Source organism: Sus scrofa, chromosome 11 (genome assembly GCF_054392235.1).
Source record: "Sus scrofa isolate SSC_HxYL_T2T_F1_AM1 chromosome 11, Sscrofa_HxYL_maternal_Yorkshire_Landrace_v2.0, whole genome shotgun sequence".
NCBI lineage: Eukaryota > Metazoa > Chordata > Mammalia > Artiodactyla > Suidae > Sus > Sus scrofa.
The window spans coordinates 10,785,523-10,804,573 of NC_139393.1; the positions used below are offsets into that span (position 1 = coordinate 10,785,523).

Genomic DNA, 19,051 nt, shown 5'->3' on the forward strand with positions numbered 1-19,051 from the left:
TTTAAAAACAACAGGCACTAACTGATTGTACAATTAAGAACTCCAAGTGAAACCATAAGAGAATTCACAGCCAGGAAAAAAAGACATTTATAATACATATTTTTGAAAAGAAACAAGTCAATAAGAAAGGGACAATCTAGCAAGAAAAACCCTTGAATAGCACTTTACAAGAGAATATCCTGATCTCCAATGATAAAATGCTCAACACCATCAATCATTGGGGTAATTTAAATTATAAAGATATTCCTCTGTAATCCCACCAGAATGGCTAAAATTAGAAAGGCTTGCTGGTTATGAGGAAGCCTTGCTGGTTGTGTGGAGGCCTTGTAACCTTTGTGCATTGCTGGTGGGAACATAAAATGGTGCAGCTGCTATAACAGACAGTATCGTGGTTACTCAAAAAATTAAACATAGAATTATCATATACTACAGATATTCCACTTCTGGGCAATATACCTTGAAGAATAGAAATCAGAATTCTGATATTTGCACACTATTGTTCACAGAAGCATTACTCAGAGAAGCCAAAAGATGAAAACAGCCCTAATGTCTATTGACGGATAAGTGGATAAACAAATTATGCTACATACCTACAATGGAATATTATTCAGCTTTGAAAGAAACGAAATTCTGATATATATTGCAACATTGATGAAATTTAAAGGCATTAAAGTAAGTGAAATAAACCAGACATGGAAATGTAAATATTATACAGTTCCACTTATAAAGGTACCTTAATTAGTCAAATTTATAGAGAACAGAAAGTAGAATGCTGGTTGCTAGAAACTGGAAATTACCAGCACTGGGAGGTTTTTTTTTGTTTGTTTGTTCTTTCTGTCTTTTTAGGGCCTCATGCATGGCATATGGAGATTCGTTCTCAGGCTAGAGGGCAAATTGGAGCTGTAGTCACTGGCTTACACCACAGTCACAGCAACACAGGATCCCATCTGCATCTGTGATCTGCATTACAGCGCAGGGCAATGCTGGATCCTTAAGTCACTGAGCGAGGCCAAGGATCGAACATGCATCCTCATGGATACTAATCAGGTTTGTTTCCATTGAGCCATGATGGGAACTCCATTTTTTACTTTTTATTTATTTGCTTTTTGGGGGAGTTACTTTTAATAGGTGCAGTTTCTAGTTTGGGATGATGAAAAAATTCCGCAGATGGTTGCACAACAGTGTGAATGTATGTAATTAATGCTACTGAATTGTACACTCAAAAATGGCTGAGATTGTAAATTTTCTATTACATATATTTTGCCACAATAAAAAAGAGGTTTGTCAAGAGGATATGAAATACATAACTTGCATTCTTTGCTAATAGGTGTGTAAATTGGTCCAGATATTTTTGAAAATTCTTGTTGGTATCAACTATAGCTGAATATATGCCTACCCTTATCACCCAGGAATTTCATTCCTAGATGCACATATCCAATAGAAATCAGTACATATAAGTACAAGAATTTTGAGTGATATTATTTTTACTAACCAAAATATGGAACCAACCCAAATATCCATCAACAATACAATGAATAAGAAAATTAAGATACATGGATTAGGGATGGCTAAATAATTTACAGGGCCCAGCACAAAATGGAAATGCAGGTGCCGTGTTAAGAAATTATTAAGGTTTTTTAGATGGAGACAACAGAGCATTACATCAAGCAAAAGGCTACGTGACACTGCACAGGTGACATCCCCATGAAGCCTGCCTGATATTGGCACAATAGAATACTGCACGGCAGTAAAACTGGGTACAATTTATTGCTACATATACCAAATGGATAACTTTCACAGATATATTATGAATAAAAGAAATCAGATACAAAACAGGATACACTGTATGATTTCATTTGTGTGAAGATTAAGAACAGGGAAAATAATTTATAATGGTAGAATTTAGAATAGTGGTTACTTTGGGGGGCTGGTGTGTGTGTGTATTGAGTGGGAAGGGGTATGAGAGAGCCTCCTAGAGTGGTGAAAATGTTCTGTATCGTGTTCTGTACACAGATACATACATGCAAAAAACAAAAGGACAACACTCATCAGATTGAATATGAAAGCACCCATGGTGTCTGCTGCTGCTACCCTCCAGTCCCTGTCATCCAGGCACAGCTCTGAATCTTGTGCTCTGGCTCCTGTTCGGATGGGTGGTGGTGTGTGGACCTGTGGCTCAGAGAGCAGTGGAGAAAGACCCTTCGTGCTGCCATGTTCTCTGATACATGGCACCCACATTTCCATTGCCCACTATCAACACCTGCTGTCCTGAGACACTTGTCAGAGCCATGGACACCAGCTGTGCCAGTTCACACCCAACACACTCAGAGAAGTCTATGGAGGGTACTTAAGTCATGAGCCAAAGTGCCTCACATGACCTAAAAAAGCCCTACATTGTAGCACACCATGGCTGTACTTTGCCTTCATTTTCATAATACACTATTTCAGAATTTCCTCTTTTCATTGCAATGAAATCAATAGATTTACCATAAGAAAAAAAAATACACATTTAGGAGGAAAACAATTCTCACATTAAAAACAAAATAAAATTAGAACACAATTTACTCTAGTAACAGAGGTCATTCAGTTGGCACATGCTCTTGACTGATGACAATTAGCTAAAGCAGCCCTCAACACAGAGTGGACCCATTGGGTTTGAATTATCGGATTTCCTTTTTGAAGCAATGCACAGTGTCAACCACAAAGGGGAAAAGGGGCGCCAGCCAAAGAACTTCTGCCTCCCCACTCAACTTGAGAATCCCATGCATTTTAAGGAGGTGCCAGTTTGCTTTTTATGTGAAAAATACTTTTCTGCTACATGTCCATCTCTCTGATAAATCATGGCTATTATTCCTATTATAATTATCTTTATAAAAATTCAGTCTTTAATGGAGTTCCCGTCGTGGCTCAGTGGTTAACGAATCCGACTAGGAACCATGAGGTTGCGGGTTTGATCCCTGGCCTTGCTCAGTGGTTTGGGGACCTGGCGTTGCCAAGAGCTGTGGTTCAGGTTGCAGATGTGGCTCAGATCCCGTGTTTGCTGTGGCTCTGGTGTAGGCCGGCGGCTGAAGCTCTGATTCGACCCCTGGCCTGGGAACCTCCATACGCTGTGGGAGTGGCCCAAGAAATGGCAAAAAGAAAAAAAAAAATCAGTCTTTAATATCGTGGGGTATTTTAACACTGTGGGTAAATTTCATATGGAAAGTACAAACCCATTATTACTTGTTTTCTTGGTGAATGAGAGTATAGATGAATAAGGAAATGGGTAATGGATAAGAAAAAATGGTAGGATTGTTGTCTTTTGATGGCAGGGTCCTGCCTAGTGCACCGGCCTGAGGCAGAACTGTGTGTTTGTTGGGGACTACTATTCTCAAGGGAGAAACCCTCAACCAATAGGGTATGGGAGACAATTTAAAGAAATATTCAATACATTCTTCAGATGCCTTGCTTTGGCTTTACTTCCTCCTCTGTTTCACTTTCCTCAGTCTTTCATTGCTGATTAATTAATTAGATTATCTCCCCAGTAATTACCTGCTTTGCCTGTGAGGAGGGGGTACATCACCCTGGACTAAAATGGAGGTGACCGGCTTTTTTCTATCAGTTCCTTTCTATGTAAACTGTCCTCTGGAACCTCAAAGCCCTCCTCTGGATTTTCTGCATCTAAGTAGCCAATGAACAGAAACAGTCTGGAGCAGAACCCAGGAGTTTAAATAGGGTAGGAGTGGAAATAGTGTCCATCAGTGCACCCTACTTTTTATGGTATTTTTGTCTTCTTACGGCTGCACCCGTGGCATATGGAGGTTTCCAGGCTAGGGGTCCAGTCAGAGCTGTAGCCACCGGCCTACGCCAGAGACACAACTCAGGATCCGAGCCACATCTTTGACCTACACAATAGCTCACAACAACACCGGATCCTTAACCCACTGATCAAGGCCAGGGATCAAACCCCGGTTCCCATGGGTGCTAGTTGGGTTTGCTAATCGCTGAGCCACGAGGGGGAACTCCCTACTTTTTATTGGCCAGAGCTAAGTCACATGATTGCACTTAACTACAGAGGAAGCTGGAGAAAGTACCCCCTTACCAGGAGGTACAGGAGTGAGATTTGGTGATCATAGCCTTGTCTCTGCCACCATTTATTATGAATTTTATATTTCTCTTCTCTCTTTGGGAGTTTAAACTATTCTTTTCAGGCTACTTGTACCAATATCTATGTTCACTTATTTCAGAAAGACACATTTTATATATTATTGACACAAATGAAATGTAACATTATATAAAGCTCCTGTGAGCAATCTGTTCAAAATTTTCTCCAGCTATTTAATTTTATTTCTAAGTACAGAGAGGCATCTGCCTATTGCTCCTGCAATATGAGGAATGGAATTATAATTGATGAGGAAATGGAATTATAATTGATGCTTTATTATAATTATGTTTACCAATTATTATTAATCATTGCCAATCAGAGAACAAATTATAAGAAAAAGGGACAGAACACCTCCTTGCTTTTAAATTGGGGTCAGGATACCAGGATGTTATTCTGGGTATGCTGTCTGAATAGGAAGGTCCAAATCTGTTCGAGCATTTGAAAAAAGAAGAAAACTCACAAACATAGGGGTGAAGCCAAAGTTATAATATTTTTAGTATTATTTTGAATAGAGAATAAGGTAGTAAAATTACACATACATTTTTAACTAGTCTCTCGCCTCTTGCAATCACGAAATTTCTGCCTCATTATTTCTCTGTAAAGAACCAAAATTAAACCAGCCTGGAGATTGCGGCAAGAACTCATTGTGGCAAGACTGATTATAGGTTTGCCACAGGGAGGTGCATTGGGATGAACTGTAGCTTTTCAGGAGCTTTAGATTCCTCTGCTTTCAATCCAGTAAGAATCTTGAAGAATAAAGGTAAGGATAGTAATGATTAAATCTTAATTTTAATAATTTACTCAATAGAGCTTTTTTGGGGTGCCTGCAAAGTGAGAAAAGCCTGAAGCCGAATATATTCTAGTGATGAACACAGCTCCACACAGCAAATATTTTGTAGGTTTCCGTAGAACGAATGAGCAAATGAATGAATGGATGGATGGAATGAATTCAGGAGGGTTTCACTTAAGTACCCAGTCTTGTCGTCTAGACTCTCAGAGCCAAATTTCCAATTTTGCTTAGTAATTCCTGCACTATGATAAAGGGTGAGAACAAGGAGAAAAATGATTATATAAAACAATAAGGACAAAATAGGTGGTGTCTACGTCCCGCTTATTTATGTCCGCACTAGGCTTCCGTAGTCTTTCCTTCCCTAGATCGCAGACGCGGCGGCGGCCGGAAGTGGCGTCACGAGATTTGGAGCTCGCGGGAAAACTTGTATGTGCATCTGGGCTGAGGGCGCGCGCGCGCGCGGGGCACCTGCAGGTATTGGACGCCGGGAACTCGGGTGGCATGAGCCTCTGGGTGGACAAATATCGGCCCTGCTCCTTGGGGCAGCTGGACTATCACAAAGAGCAGGCGGCCCAGCTGCGCAACTTGGTGAGTCGGCGGGATGGGGCGGGGAGGCCCGCCTCCCGAGGGTTTCGCGCCCCTCACTTGGGGAGCTTCGCCTTCCCGCTTCAGAAGGTAGTGCGTTCCGTGGAGAAACAAGTAAAACAGGAACGGAGACATAGTGTGAGGGCGGGGACTGTGCTTGTAAACAAAGTCAGGCTTCCCCAGGATTGTGTTCTGAGCCAAGGCCTGAAGGACGCGAAAGAGCCCCCGATGCAGAAGTCTGGGAAAGGTTGCAGTGGGTGGAGGGAAGAGCAGGTGCTGACTCCCTGAGGCAGGAGTGTGTCCAGCCCTCACTCAAGGCGGCCAGTGCAGCTGGCTAACCGTGGGCCGCGGGGAGAGGAGTAGGAAATGGGGGAGTGAAGCGGGGGTGGAGGGGAGGTGCAGATACAGGAAATTTTAATAGAAGAGATGAGAAGTTGTTGGAGGGTGTTGAGCAGAGAAGTGACATCACCTGACTTACTTTTTAATAGGCTTACTTAAAATTTCCTGGTGTCATTATCCTCATTTGCTAAAAGGAAGGTATTGGGTTTATTAATTCCTCAGGTCATTTATAATTCTGAAATAGGTGGTTGTATTTCCTTAATGGAAGATTCTTTTTTTCCCTGACCTGACACCTGTATGTTGTAGTTGATAAAAACATCTAATCGCAGTGCTTTGTGAAAAGCAAACTGAATTTTGTAGAGAGGGAAGAAGGGTCCTGAGTAGAAAAATCTGTGGGAGGCAGTTAACAACTCCTTTCAATGCCCTAAACTATCACATGCTGATGAAAGTGTTCTTGCTCAGCACTCTGGTTTTTCCATTATCCATCTTTTTCAGAATTGTAGGTACTATTTGTGAAATTTTTTTTTATGAGAAATAATAAAGGAATGCCATCATATGTCAAAGAAGTTAGAAAAGTTGGTAGTGTTGTGACAGTGAAGTTTTTTGTTTTAACTCTTTAATTATTGGTATTCCATCCATACTAATTTTATTTTTTATTATTATAGTTGATTTACAGTGTGGCAATTTCTGCTGTACAGCAGGGTGACTCAGTCATACGTGCATATACATTCTTTTTTAATGCTAATTTTAAATATATTTATTATAGCTGTATACTTCATTGATAGACAAATTGCATTTTCTTAAAATAGCTCTGACTTTGATTTTCTTAACCATGAGATATATTTTATTTTCTATAGCCAGTTTTTTATTGTATAGAATTTGGAATAAATATTTAGACAAAAATATTACTCTTGTGTTATTTTTGCTTTTCAAAAGTACTCACTAGTTTACTGTTGAATCTACTTAATACAATTGAAACATTTGCCAACATAACTTTTATTTTTGGTGAGGTCAGAGTTTAGAAAATGAAGGTTATGTTTGTGGAGCACTTACTGTTTTCCATGCACAGCATTAGGTGAATAGTTCCTTTTCTTGACACTTTGTTTTTTCATTGTCAGAAATAGATGTGTTTACAAAGTATTACAATTCACTGTAATAAACACTTTTGTTAGAATACGTATTCCATTTTTCTAAATGGTTATTTATAAAACTTTTTTGCTCCACAAAAGTTTTATTTTATGCACCTGAACGAAGGTCTGTGTTCTTGTCATCTTCATGGCCTTCATAGCCCTGATCCCCAGACCTGATTGAGCATCAGAATCACCTGGGAACCTTTTAAAAAACGCACATAGTCTTGTTCTGTCCTGTAGCCCTGTCTGTGTCCTACTCCATCCGCTTGCTCTTTTGCTTGTGAGATGACAGAGACTGACTTCCACCTCTGCACTTCCTGAAGGCTTTTTTTGGCGGGGCAGATGGACACCTCTAAGCAGATTTGAAATGCCTGGTGTTAATTAATGCCTTCCCTTTCTCCTCATCCTCTTTCCCAAGCCAGCAAAGGATTAATGCGAGGTCGTGTTTCGTACTCCAGCTTCTCTCCCCCTTGAGTAGTTTAATGCTATGATGTGTTTTTACATTGGGTTCTAGAGTATCCCCAGCTGGGTCAAGGCCCAGGGACCTAGAGTGGTATTTAAGTTGGTAACAACACTCTGGTGGGCGGCCTTCCTGCTCCCCTACAGCGTTTTCCTTTACTTTCTACATTAAACCAGATGCACTCATTTCTTATCAAAGGGGCTGTTTGTAGAAGCCCAAACTATGACAAGTAGCACTCTCAGTTACTGAGTCATAATCTTATCGGGTGGGGTCCAGTAATTAATCAGTCTTTTATTTTAGAAAGTTCTCTAGATGATTCTGACCACTGGATTTGAGATTTTTTTGCTCTCTAGCATATAGTGTTGTAGCCTGCATGTACTGTGCTAGGTATGTGTATAAATTATACAACATTAATTCTCGGGGAATAATCAACATTTCAGAGTTAATTAACTCTATATCTATTTGTACACCCAATACCCATATATATTTGAAGTTTCATAGAGACACAAAAATTTGATACCTTAAAAGTAGTTTACTTCTACCCACAGTAGTTTGACTTGGGAAAAATGCTTGGTTCTTTTTTTCCCTAGGTGCAATGTGGTGACTTTCCTCATTTATTAGTGTATGGACCATCAGGTGCGGGAAAAAAGACAAGAATTATGTGTATTCTACGTGAACTGTATGGTGTTGGCGTGGAAAAATTGAGAATTGAACATCAGACCATCACAGTAAGCATTTCACTTTGGGGCCCCCCAGATATGTGCGGCAGGGTTTTCAGTCCTCATCGTATAGGCCCCCTTGTTGCCAGTGTGTGATTTAAGAATTTCACAGATAATCCTGGTATACAGGATGGAGAGCTGCTGAGCTATAGACCTGTCTGTTATAATCAGACCAAAGTCATATGTGTTAGGAAATGCGAGCAACAGCAAAATTGGGAGAACATGTAGGTGGTGGGATTTATTTCAGATTCAAGTCAGTGTCTCAGCTAGAACTGGAACTCGGGTTTCTAACGTCTGTTCTGAGAACAGTAGTGCATATGGAAAGAAAGGGAATGATCTTGAGAAAAATTTTAAACGTGAAATCAGGCGACTTGCTAGAGATTGGGCAGCTAGCTGATTGATTTGGAAAGGAGGCATGACACGCCGGGATGTTCGGAGTTCCCATGATCTTGCCTTGGCTGTGTTTTCTAGCTTTGTGCCGTGGGATGCATTTTCACATTATTTCCTTATAGACGGTGTTTAAGATCTAGCTAAAATGTATCCTCTTGGAAGTGCCCTCCAACCCCAGTATAATTTTTCCTTCTACAACCTATAGTTTGTAGTTTTTAGACCATTTACTTTGTTTTGCCTTTATTATAGTTATTTATACATCTTTTACTTTGACAAGATTGTTTTGTTTTTTTTTTGAAGTTATGTAGAACATTAACAATTTTAAGTTATTCCTGGTATGCAACATTATGTTAGTTTCAGGTTACTGCATAGTGATTCAGTGTTTTTATGCATTATGAAATAATAAGTCCAGTTGCCATCATTTTCAGAGCCTTCGTAGCCCCTGGTATAGTAGTGTCTTGCACATATTAGGTCCTGAAAAAATGTGTGCTGAGTGACTGGACAATAGGTTGTGTTATTAATAGACTCTTTAGGAGGAGAAATGGATTAATTAGCTTGTATTAAGACATACTGAATTTGAGGTGCCAGTGGTATATCCTGGTGGAAATTCTTGTCAAATATGCAAGGATAAATTTAGTAAGAAAGGTAGTAAGAAGACTATTATAAAAGGACAAAAAACAAGAGTTAATTCAATGGTAAGATGCATCATGTTTTCAGTAATATTTAAAAGGATCTGTTCTTGGAATTCCCTGGTGGCCTAGTGATTAAGGATTAGGTGTTGTCACTGCTGTGACTTAAGTTTGTCCCAGGTTGGGGCTCTTTCACATGTCACAGGTATGGCCAAAAAAAAAAAAGTTTCTGTTCTTCCCATATTTAGTGAAAATTTGTGAAATTCCAATAAAGTGCAAATCGTTTTTTTAATTGTATGAAATAGTCCTTAAGTACATATGGAAGAATGAGACTAGCTAAAATTATGAAAAAGATGATTTGTCTGATGGGACATGTGTTATCAAATATTATAAACCATATCATAAGGCTACATGTTGTAATGGCATGAAGATAGAGAATTAGATCAGTGGAACTGCATAGAGAGCCGAGAAATATGACAGGTTTATTTCAAATCAGTAGGAAAAGGATTAGTCCGCAAAATGTGTTAGCATAACAAGTTACCAACCCAGCAGAAAATAAAACTGAATCTCTGTGACACATGATTTATAAACTCCAGGTCAGTTTTTTTTTGGCTTTTGACTTTTGGCTTTTTAGGGCTGCACCCGTGGCATGTGTAAGTTCCCAGGCTAGGGGTCGAATCTGAGCTGTAGCTGCCGGCCTACACCACAGGCACAGCAATGCCAGATCCGAGCCGCGTCTGCGACATATACCACAGCTCACGGCAATGTAGATCCTTAACCCACTGAGTGAGGCCAGGGATCGAACTCACAACCTCATGGTTACCAGTCGTGTTTGGTAACCACTGAGCCACGATGGGAACTCCAATTCCTGGTCAATTAAAGATTGAAATGGTAAAGTTAAACACTATATATCTTAGAATAAAATTTCTTAGACTGTAAACAGTGGGTCAGGAACACCTTTTGATGAAAAAAATGGAAGCTATGGGAAGAAAAATACATATTTGGGTGTATATGACTTTTAAAAGTATGACAGGATAATGTACATAAAATCAATAGGAAAATGATGGATTGTTAAAAAAATATTTGGAAGGAATGTGTTAGAAGATGTTACAGAATGTCAGTGTAAAGACAAATGACCAGGTAGAAAGGTGAATTAAAAACAGTCATGGGAGAGAAAGATAAACGCCAGTAATACCTACGCAAAGATGTTTGACCTTTGTGATAGTCAAGGAAAAGCAGTGTGAGTCTGTTACACACTCATCAAATTGGCAAAACTTGAAGGCATGGCAAGCTTTCTGCACATGAGCAATGGCAGGAAAGAGTATTTGTTGCTAGTGGAAAAGTGAATTGTTTTTTGGATTTTTTTTTCCAAAGTGGCTGGTTATACATAAAATGTGTACACAAACACAGACACACAGAGTTTAGAAAACATATAGTCTTCAATCCAGCAGATCTTTTATGGGGAATCTGTTACATAGAAATGAAAGCAGTGCATGGCACATGTGTACAAAGATGTTAGTCATGGATTGTTTGAGATCGTAAAAAGCAAGAAGCAAAATGCCCATCTGTACATTTGGCTTTGGGGCATGCACATTACAGGTTAATATGCTACTGTAACACTCTCCCTCAGTTGTTGAAAGGGATATTGCCTAGATAAGTTGTTAAGAAGGAAAAGCAAAATATGGAGAAATATATGCAATTTCCTCTTTTTAAAATAATTTTTACAAGAAACATACTCTGCACAGTAACATTTAGTTATTAGACATTCTGCATAGTAACTTAATAGTGTGTGTTGATTTTTGGGTGTTACCATGGAAAAAAGGCTATGAACAGACATAGGCAGATTGTTTACAGTGATGATTAGCTGTTAACTGGGACTGGTTTAGAGATTTCTGGAGGTAAAGGAAAAGAACTGATTATACTGAAAATAAGAAGTATGCTCTAACCCAGTATATATAAAACCATATATGTTTACCTGCACATTAAGAAAAGAATGGGGTTAATGAAGTTGAAACATTAGCGGTGGTTATCTAAAGTTTTATTTTTGGAGTTCCCATCATGGCTCAGCAGAAACCAATGTTGCTAGAATCCATGAGGACGTAGATTTGATCCCTGGCCTCACTCAGTGGGTTAAGGATCCGGCGTTGCTGTGAGCTGTGGTGTTAGGTCACAGATGTGGCTTGGATCTGGTGTTGCTGTGGCCTAGGCCAGCGGCTAAAGCTCTGATTCAACCCCTAGCCTGGGAACCTCCATATTCTGTGGCCCTAAAAAAACAAAAAGTTTTATTTTTTAGTAAACATAAAATTGTTTACATAATTTAAAAAAATGAATTGCAGGTAAGAGGAGAAATAGCCAATAAATAAACATTTTTAAAAACTTTATTTTCTTTGTTCACAGACTCCATCTAAAAAGAAAATTGAAATCAGCACTATCGCAAGCAATTACCACCTTGAAGTCAATCCCAGGTAAGATGCACTACATAGAAATAAGCGTTTTTAGAATAATGGTGTTCAGACTTTTTTTTATGAATAGATAGAATGCTTTTTTTTTTGAAATTCATGTATGGGAACACAATATATGAAACAGATGAAAGTGAAGCTGCCCTGTGTGAAACAGGGAGTTTAGAACCTTCACACTTTTGCTTCTCTCTGAGACCCTCCCAAGTTAAATAATTTAAATAATTAAGTTTTCTTGCTCTACAGAGTTCAGTGTTTTACACAAAATACTCTGCATAGTCATAAGTTTTTGTTGAATTATATTGGCTCATTCAGAACTGATGAGCACGGTGTGTCTGAGAAATTTGTAAATGCCTGGAAAAATATTTCAGGAAGTGATTTTGGGTTACTAGATCTTTCTTTCCATTTTGTTGTTGTTGTTTGACCATCAGCCACTGTCTGTATTATCCATCATGAAGTATTAAGATTAGGATCACGTTGGGAGGTGTATTGAAAACTCATGCCACAGCAGCCGCGTTCTGCTTAAGAAATGCTGTAGAAATGATGGTCTTGGGAGCAAAGGTGGTCAAGCCTTCTGGGTTCTGTAGGGTCTGAGATGTTCTTGAAGGGGAACAGAATCAAGGACATCTTCAGGGAAAGTCAGCTTTATGGGCAGTGGCACAGAGATGAGAGTGAGCGTCCTTTTCAAGGTTGAATGACCAGGAGGAATCGCGTTATAAGCTACTGTGCATTTAGTAGCAGCCACTGTGTGACAAACCTTATATGGATTATTTCGTCCTCACAACAACCCTCCCAGACTGCTATTATTATTTTTCCTAGGTATGTCAAATTATGAGAATTAAATTTTAAGGGAAAGAGTCTGGTCATAAAAGTAGAGATCATAGGAGTAATTCCATAGACAAAAGCAACATGTTTCAGATTCTGGACCGGGAAATGATCATAAAAGAAACACTGTAGTTACATAGTGAATTGAGAAAGGCTTGATGGCTGTTTGGGAAAACACTGCTAACTTCTTTGCCTCTTCTCATAGTGACTTCCTCTGTAGCAGGAAGAGTCAATTAGAGATTATGCTCTTTGTGTTTCAGGTGTTAGAAATTGACATTCAGCCTAAATTAACCAGGTGACTTAGGTTGGTTTGTGACGTGCATGACTTAAATGCTAAATATTGGTATAAATGACAGGTAATGCCTGTAAGTCAGCAGCTCACAGTGTTTGGATTTGCATTTTAAACTCCATTTGCCCATCCCATCCTTTTGCTAAGACCCTGAATCAGCTCTGTGCTAGTGCTGGAAGTGACCTGTCCAGGACTGTTCTCTCAGAGCTTGGCTGTTCGGGGGATGGAGAAGAGGACTAGAAATTAAATACCTGTTTCAAGGAGTTATTTTTATATTTTGAGTAATTACAGGTAACTAAGACATTAGCTGCGACTAGGTATTAACCATAGTGGGTACAGAAGTGTCAGAGTATTTCGTAAACTGTTATTAGCTATTGCTTTTTTTTTTTTAAGTAATAGGAAATATAAGAACATGTTTGGTGTTCTCAGTGACACTAATCTAAGTGTAAGTTGAGTATTGAAATATTATTATTTTTAATGACCCTGAAACACTTCATTTTTAAAGTTTGTGAATGTAATAGGTGTCACTAAGTTTGGTTAAAATGTCAACCACTTAAGATCTTCAACGTTTTTCTTACAATAATAGATTAAGAATAGCGCGTAATACTCTCCGAGTATTTACATATGTGTTTACCTCGACTTTTGTTTTGTATAGTGATGCTGGAAATAGTGACCGGGTAGTAATTCAGGAGATGTTAAAAACAGTGGCGCAATCACAGCAACTTGAAACAAGCTCTCAAAAAGATTTTAAAGGTATGTGATAAAGAGATTTTTTTTTAATGAGGCAGACACTTAAATTATAAGCATTGGGTATAAGAGAAAAATGTAGTGGAAAATGTAAATTCCTTCCTTTTAGCAAATATTTATTAACTTCTTCTGTGCCAAGCACTGTGCTAACTCTTAAAGTGAATAAGACAGAAATGATCTCTGTGCTCGTGGGAGTTTATAGTTGAATGGAATTGAATTTTGACAGAGAACTATTTGTGCTACCATTTATTATTTTAGAACTAGATGAGTAATGACAAACCCTTAATTGAAAATAAGAGGTTGCATGGGAGTCCCCCTGTGGCTAGCAGGTTAAGGATCTGGCATTGGCACTTCCGTGGTCTGGGCCACTGCTGTGGCATGGGGTTGAGCCCTGGCCTGGGAACTTCTGCATGCTGCAGATGTGGCCAAAATAAGAAATTGCATGAATTAAAAATAATGGTTCTTAGAATCAAAGTTGTATGTTCATTATCAAATGTTTAGCTAAACAAAAGAAAATTAGAATCAGCCATAATCTACCATCCAGATGTCTCTGGATGTTACTGTTAATATTCCCAGTATTATTTATGTGTATATACGTATGCATACATTTTTATAGGCGACTCTTGATAAATAATGCCAGTATTTAATGATTTTGATATATGTTGCCAAATTTTTTTTTTTTTTTGTCTTTTTTGCTATTTCTTTGGGCCACTCCCGTGGCATATGGAGGTTCCCAGGCTAGGGGTCCAATCGGAGCTGTAGCCACTGGCCTATGCCAGAGCCACAGCAACGTGGGATCCGAGCCGCATCTGCAACCTACACCACAGCTCACGGCAACGCCAGATCGTTAACCCACTGAGCAAGGGCAGGGACCGAACCCGCAACCTCATGGTTCCTAGTCGGATTCGTTAACCTCTGCGCCACGACGGGAACTCCCTGTTGCCAAATTCGTCATCTGAATGTGTGATTGTGCTACTACCAGCATTGTTTAGGAATGCTCATTTCTAACATTTATCAACATTGGATAATTACTTTTAATACTTGTCATTTTGAGTGGAGAAAAATTAATTGTGCTTTGTTTTTCTTTAGTCAATGTGGTAATTTTATCTTTTGCTCATTGCTTTTTTTCCTGTTTTGTGAATTGCCTGTACATATTCCAACCTGTTTCTCTCATTTTGTTTCCTGCTGTCCTTGTCAGATTTGGAGATCCATCTCCTTGTCTTTATTTTTCCTATTCTGTTCAGTTTGGGTTCTACTTCTAGAACTTCTTATTGTGAAGTATTGTCTTGAAAGGGAGCTTCATTTTATTATTTTCCATCCAATCGTATTGCATCAAGGTTACTTACCTCGCATCTGTGAATTGAGCCCAATGAGTACTGGTCTCAGATTGGCCCCTGATGTTCCCAGTGTGCTTTTGTGGGTAACTTAGGGTCCTCCCGTCCTAAAGGCTGCCACAAACCTGGTGGATCCCAGCCACTTGCTCATTCTTAGAGTTCTTAGGGACACCTTATCACCTAGTGTTGATGTAAATGTTGGCTTAGGTCTTGGGATCTTCAGTTGTGTTTTTATGGGAGGAATTCATGTTACACTGCTACCATTGTCATCTTGTAGAAATAATTTCATACAGTGAAGACTGTGTTAAATAATTAAATCCAATGAATCCAGCAGTTGGATTCAGTCCCTGTATACTCTTCCTGAAACACTTTAAGGCCAATCCTTGGTTATGACCAGGTGGAATCTTACTGTATAAGTGACCAGATATCCTAATGCCTTATTTGCTACTTCATGTCTGTATCAGAGTTTTCCAAAGTATATTCCTTAGAACGCTCAGATGTTCTACAGGTGTGTGCTCCTGAGATAAATATTCTGGGTGAATGCAGCATAACATTTTTCACTGCGTATAAATACAATAAAGGTGCAGTAAATTGTGCAATAAAATACCCTCTTTAACTTCATTTAGCCTAGTGTTTCTTAGGCTTGTTTGATCTTAAATTTTTTTTTTTTTTTAATTAGGGAGGTCCCATTGTGGTGCAGCTGAAACAAATTCAACTAGTATCCATGAGGATGTAGGTTCGATCCCTGGCCTTGCTCAGTTGGGGATCTGGCATTGCCGTGAGCTGTGGTAGGTCACAGATGCAGCTTGGATCCCACGTTGCTGTGTCTGTAGTGTAGGCCAGCAGCTGTATCTCCGATTTAACCCTTAGCCTGGGAACTTCCATATGCTGCCAGTGTGGCCCTAAAAAGCAAAAAAATAAATTATCTCACCATGCCTCTAAGTTTTATATGTCTTTGCTGAAGTGAAAAGTAGTATATTTGGCTCATTATTTAGGATTTCACTCTGAATAATGAGGAGGAAGAGAAAGAGTTAAATATTCCAGTTAAATACTCCAGCTAACGTTTGTTTTGTTTCTCTCTGACTCAGTGGTATTATTGACAGAGGTTGACAAACTCACTAAGGATGCTCAGCATGCCTTGCGCAGAACCATGGAAAAATATATGTCCACCTGCAGATTGATCTTGTGTTGCAATTCTACATCCAAAGTGATACCACCTATTCGTAGTCGGTGTCTAGCAGTTCGTGTGCCAGCTCCCAGCATTGAAGATGTAAGTGAAGTTAACTTCAGAAAAAAGTTCGGTTCAGCTTCCCTGAGTGTGTACATCGCTGTCATGTTTGTTTTTGTGAAAAAGATAGTGAACTGTATTGGTAATTCAAGACCAGCTGTGGCTTGGATGCCAACCATTAGTAAATGTAGAAACTGAGATAGAGAGAGGTGTGTGTGTGTGTGTGTGTGTGTGTGTGTGTGTGTGTGTGTGTGTGTGTGTGTGTGTGTGTGGTAGTAGATACTAGATACCAATACATAAAAAGTGTTCTTTAAATCATCTTTTACTTTAAACAGGTAAGTACTATAGTTTTTACTAAACTGGGTAACAGCTAGTTATTTAGTGACTTCTACCTCAACACGATTTAATTGGCTTATGGAGGAGACTTAAGTATTCAGGGTATAGTTTTTGCAGGAAGATAATTTGGGAATACTTAGTCCCTAGTTAGGGGACCAAAGTTAGTCTGAAACAACATAATGCATTTTTTTTTTCTTTATCACTCTTAACAGCCATCAGTAAAAATGCCAATTTTTCACAATAAACAGTTTTCTGCTATTAATAGATTTTGGGCAACTTTATGCAAAGTGGGAGTAGTGTGTGATGTATTAGTTGCAAAGTGGTAAAGTGGCATTATTATCAGTTTCACTTGTAAACATCTGGTGAGTGGTAGAGTTAAAAGTGTCTGTAAAGCGGCAGGACTAACAGGTGACACCACTCCCGTGGGTACCGTTCACATGTTAGTGCATGAGTTGTGTACAGTTCAGCTTGTGTGGTTCTGCTTGGCAGCCCTGTGAGCAGTGTCTGCCGCTAACCTGAGGCCCTTTGTCTCCGGCTCCGTTCTGCCATGAGGAGCTGGCAGGCTTAGAACTGGGAGCGGATCTCCCCCAATTGCCCATTTCGTTGCTGCCTCTTCCTGACAGCTAGACCAGATCCCTGGCTTGCTGCTAAAGGAGAATTTGGTTAGAGTAAGGTAGCAGTGGAAGAAAAAGGGTGGGGTCCATAAAGGTATGAGCAACAGAAATTGTTTTAATATGTTATTTGATAGATTGCCCATTTTCGTTAATTGTACTTTATTTGTAGATTTGCCATGTGTTGTCTACTGTGTGTAAGAAGGAAGGTCTGAGTCTTCCGTCACAGCTGGCTCGTAAACTTGCGGAGAAGTCCTGCAGAAATCTCAGAAAAGCCCTGCTTATGTGTGAAGCCTGCAGAGTACAACAGTGAGTGAAAGGGGGCAGTTACTGGAAAACATTTAGGACATAAGCCTACTTTTCATTTAATTTATTGTGTTTTCTTTTGTCATGTAGGTATCCTTTTACGGTAGATCAAGAAATCCCTGAAACTGACTGGGAGGTGTATCTGAGGGAGACTGCCAATGCTATTGTCAGTCAGCAGACTCCACAAAGGTAATCCCTGTGGAAGAGCACCCTGGGGCTTTGATCACTGCAGTGGTACAGATACACGCTGAGTTTTAGGTTAGCGATTTTGCACTAACACTGTGCCACTTAGCATTATAAGTAAATCTAAATGTACTGCACTTTTAAAGGAAAGTTAGCATTTAATTTTAGAAATTTTGTAGTTCAGAAGAGTTGGTGTGTGGTATCATGGCTTTTTAGGGCCGCTTCCTGCAGCATATGGAGGTTCCCAGGCTAGGGGTCTAATCGGAGCTGTAGCCACCTGCCTACACCACAGCCGCAGCGATGTGGGATCTGAGCCATGTCTGCGTCCTACACCACAGCTCACAGCAACACCGGATCCTTAACCCACTGAGCAAGGCCAGGGATCGAACCTGCAATCTCATGGTCCCTAGTCGGATTCGTTAACCACTGTGCCACGACGGGAACTCCATATTATGGCTTTTGTTAAGCTATTGGCGTGTAAATGTGGAACATATATAAATCAAAACAAATTTTGTATGTTTAAGTTTTCTCCCCAGAATCTTGGGTGATTTAATACTAATATATAACTTGATGTGTCCAGCTTTCTAATACTGAAATAATAATATATAACTTTGTAATTGGTAGTACAAAAATCCTAGTAAGACACTAGACTGTGAGTCAGACTTCTAGTTCATCTACTGATTTTTTTTTACAGTTGCCCCCTATGGCGTATGGAAGTTCCCAGGCTAGGGGCTGAATCCAAGCTGCAGCTGCCGGCCTATTCCACAGCCACAGCAACACCAGATCCAAGCTGAGCCTGCGATCTACACCACAGCTCGTGGTAATGCTGGATTCTTAACCCACTGAGCCGGGCCAGGGATCAAACCCAAACCTCATGGATACTAGTCAGGTTTGTTTCCGCTGAGCCACCATGGGTACTCCTCAGTAGCTAAGTATTCTTGAGTTGGTAACTTCATCTTAGAGATTAAGCTTGTTCATTTGTATAATAAAGATAATACTACTTTGCCAAGGATACTTGTACCTTTGTTAAAAGAGAGTATGTGATAATGGTTTGAGAACTAGGAGACCCTGTGCTTAGGTTTGATGACAGGCTCTGTGGAGAATAATATTGTGTAAATGCCATTAGTATTTAGGAAACGTTTTTTGCATATTTGCTGCACACTGTTTCTGTTTACTTCTTGAGTCTCTTATTCAGTAGTGGACCGTACTGAAAAGACTTCAACCACTGCTTGTTTGATTTGTTATAACTTTGATTGAGAAGGGCAGTCTGTTCTCCAAAGCAAGAGTAACAGTTTTAAGGCCTGCTACCTTTGGGAAGTCTGCTGAAGTTCTCTTAGGCCCACTGAGGCACAGTCTCTTATTTTTTTGCCTGTCAGAACCATGAAACCGTCTTTGGACTTTAGAGAGGGGTGTTGATTATTTTAGGAAGCAGACTAGACTGAGCACAGGCCATTGAAATATAAGCTTTCCTGGTTTATATGAAAATAATCATGAGAGAAATATACTATGTTTTTCCTCTTTTTGGTACATCTGATGAATTCTTATTTTTA

The 19,051-nt window shown here is 39.5% G+C and overlaps 1 protein-coding gene across 14 annotated transcripts in view; it reads left to right on the forward strand.

Annotated features, from left to right (window-relative positions):
* The first annotated feature begins 5,334 nt into the window (after positions 1-5,334).
* Positions 5,335-19,051, forward strand: part of RFC3 (replication factor C subunit 3) — a 377,430-nt gene continuing 363,713 nt past the window's right edge. For 13 of the 14 annotated variants that reach the window (XR_014818797.1, XR_014818799.1, XR_014818801.1 and 10 more), the window contains exons 1-7: positions 5,335-5,522; positions 8,039-8,176; positions 11,584-11,651; positions 13,412-13,509; positions 15,926-16,107; positions 17,185-17,321; positions 17,409-17,507. Coding sequence is in view for 1 of the 14 variants with exons in the window: in NM_001190192.1 (NP_001177121.1) it covers positions 5,436-5,522; positions 8,039-8,176; positions 11,584-11,651; positions 13,412-13,509; positions 15,926-16,107; positions 17,185-17,321; positions 17,409-17,507 (809 nt within the window). In the remaining 13 variants the exon portion in view is untranslated. The remainder of the gene's footprint in view (positions 5,523-8,038; positions 8,177-11,583; positions 11,652-13,411; positions 13,510-15,925; positions 16,108-17,184; positions 17,322-17,408; positions 17,508-19,051) is intronic. The other variant, NM_001190192.1, reaches the window with a different exon arrangement.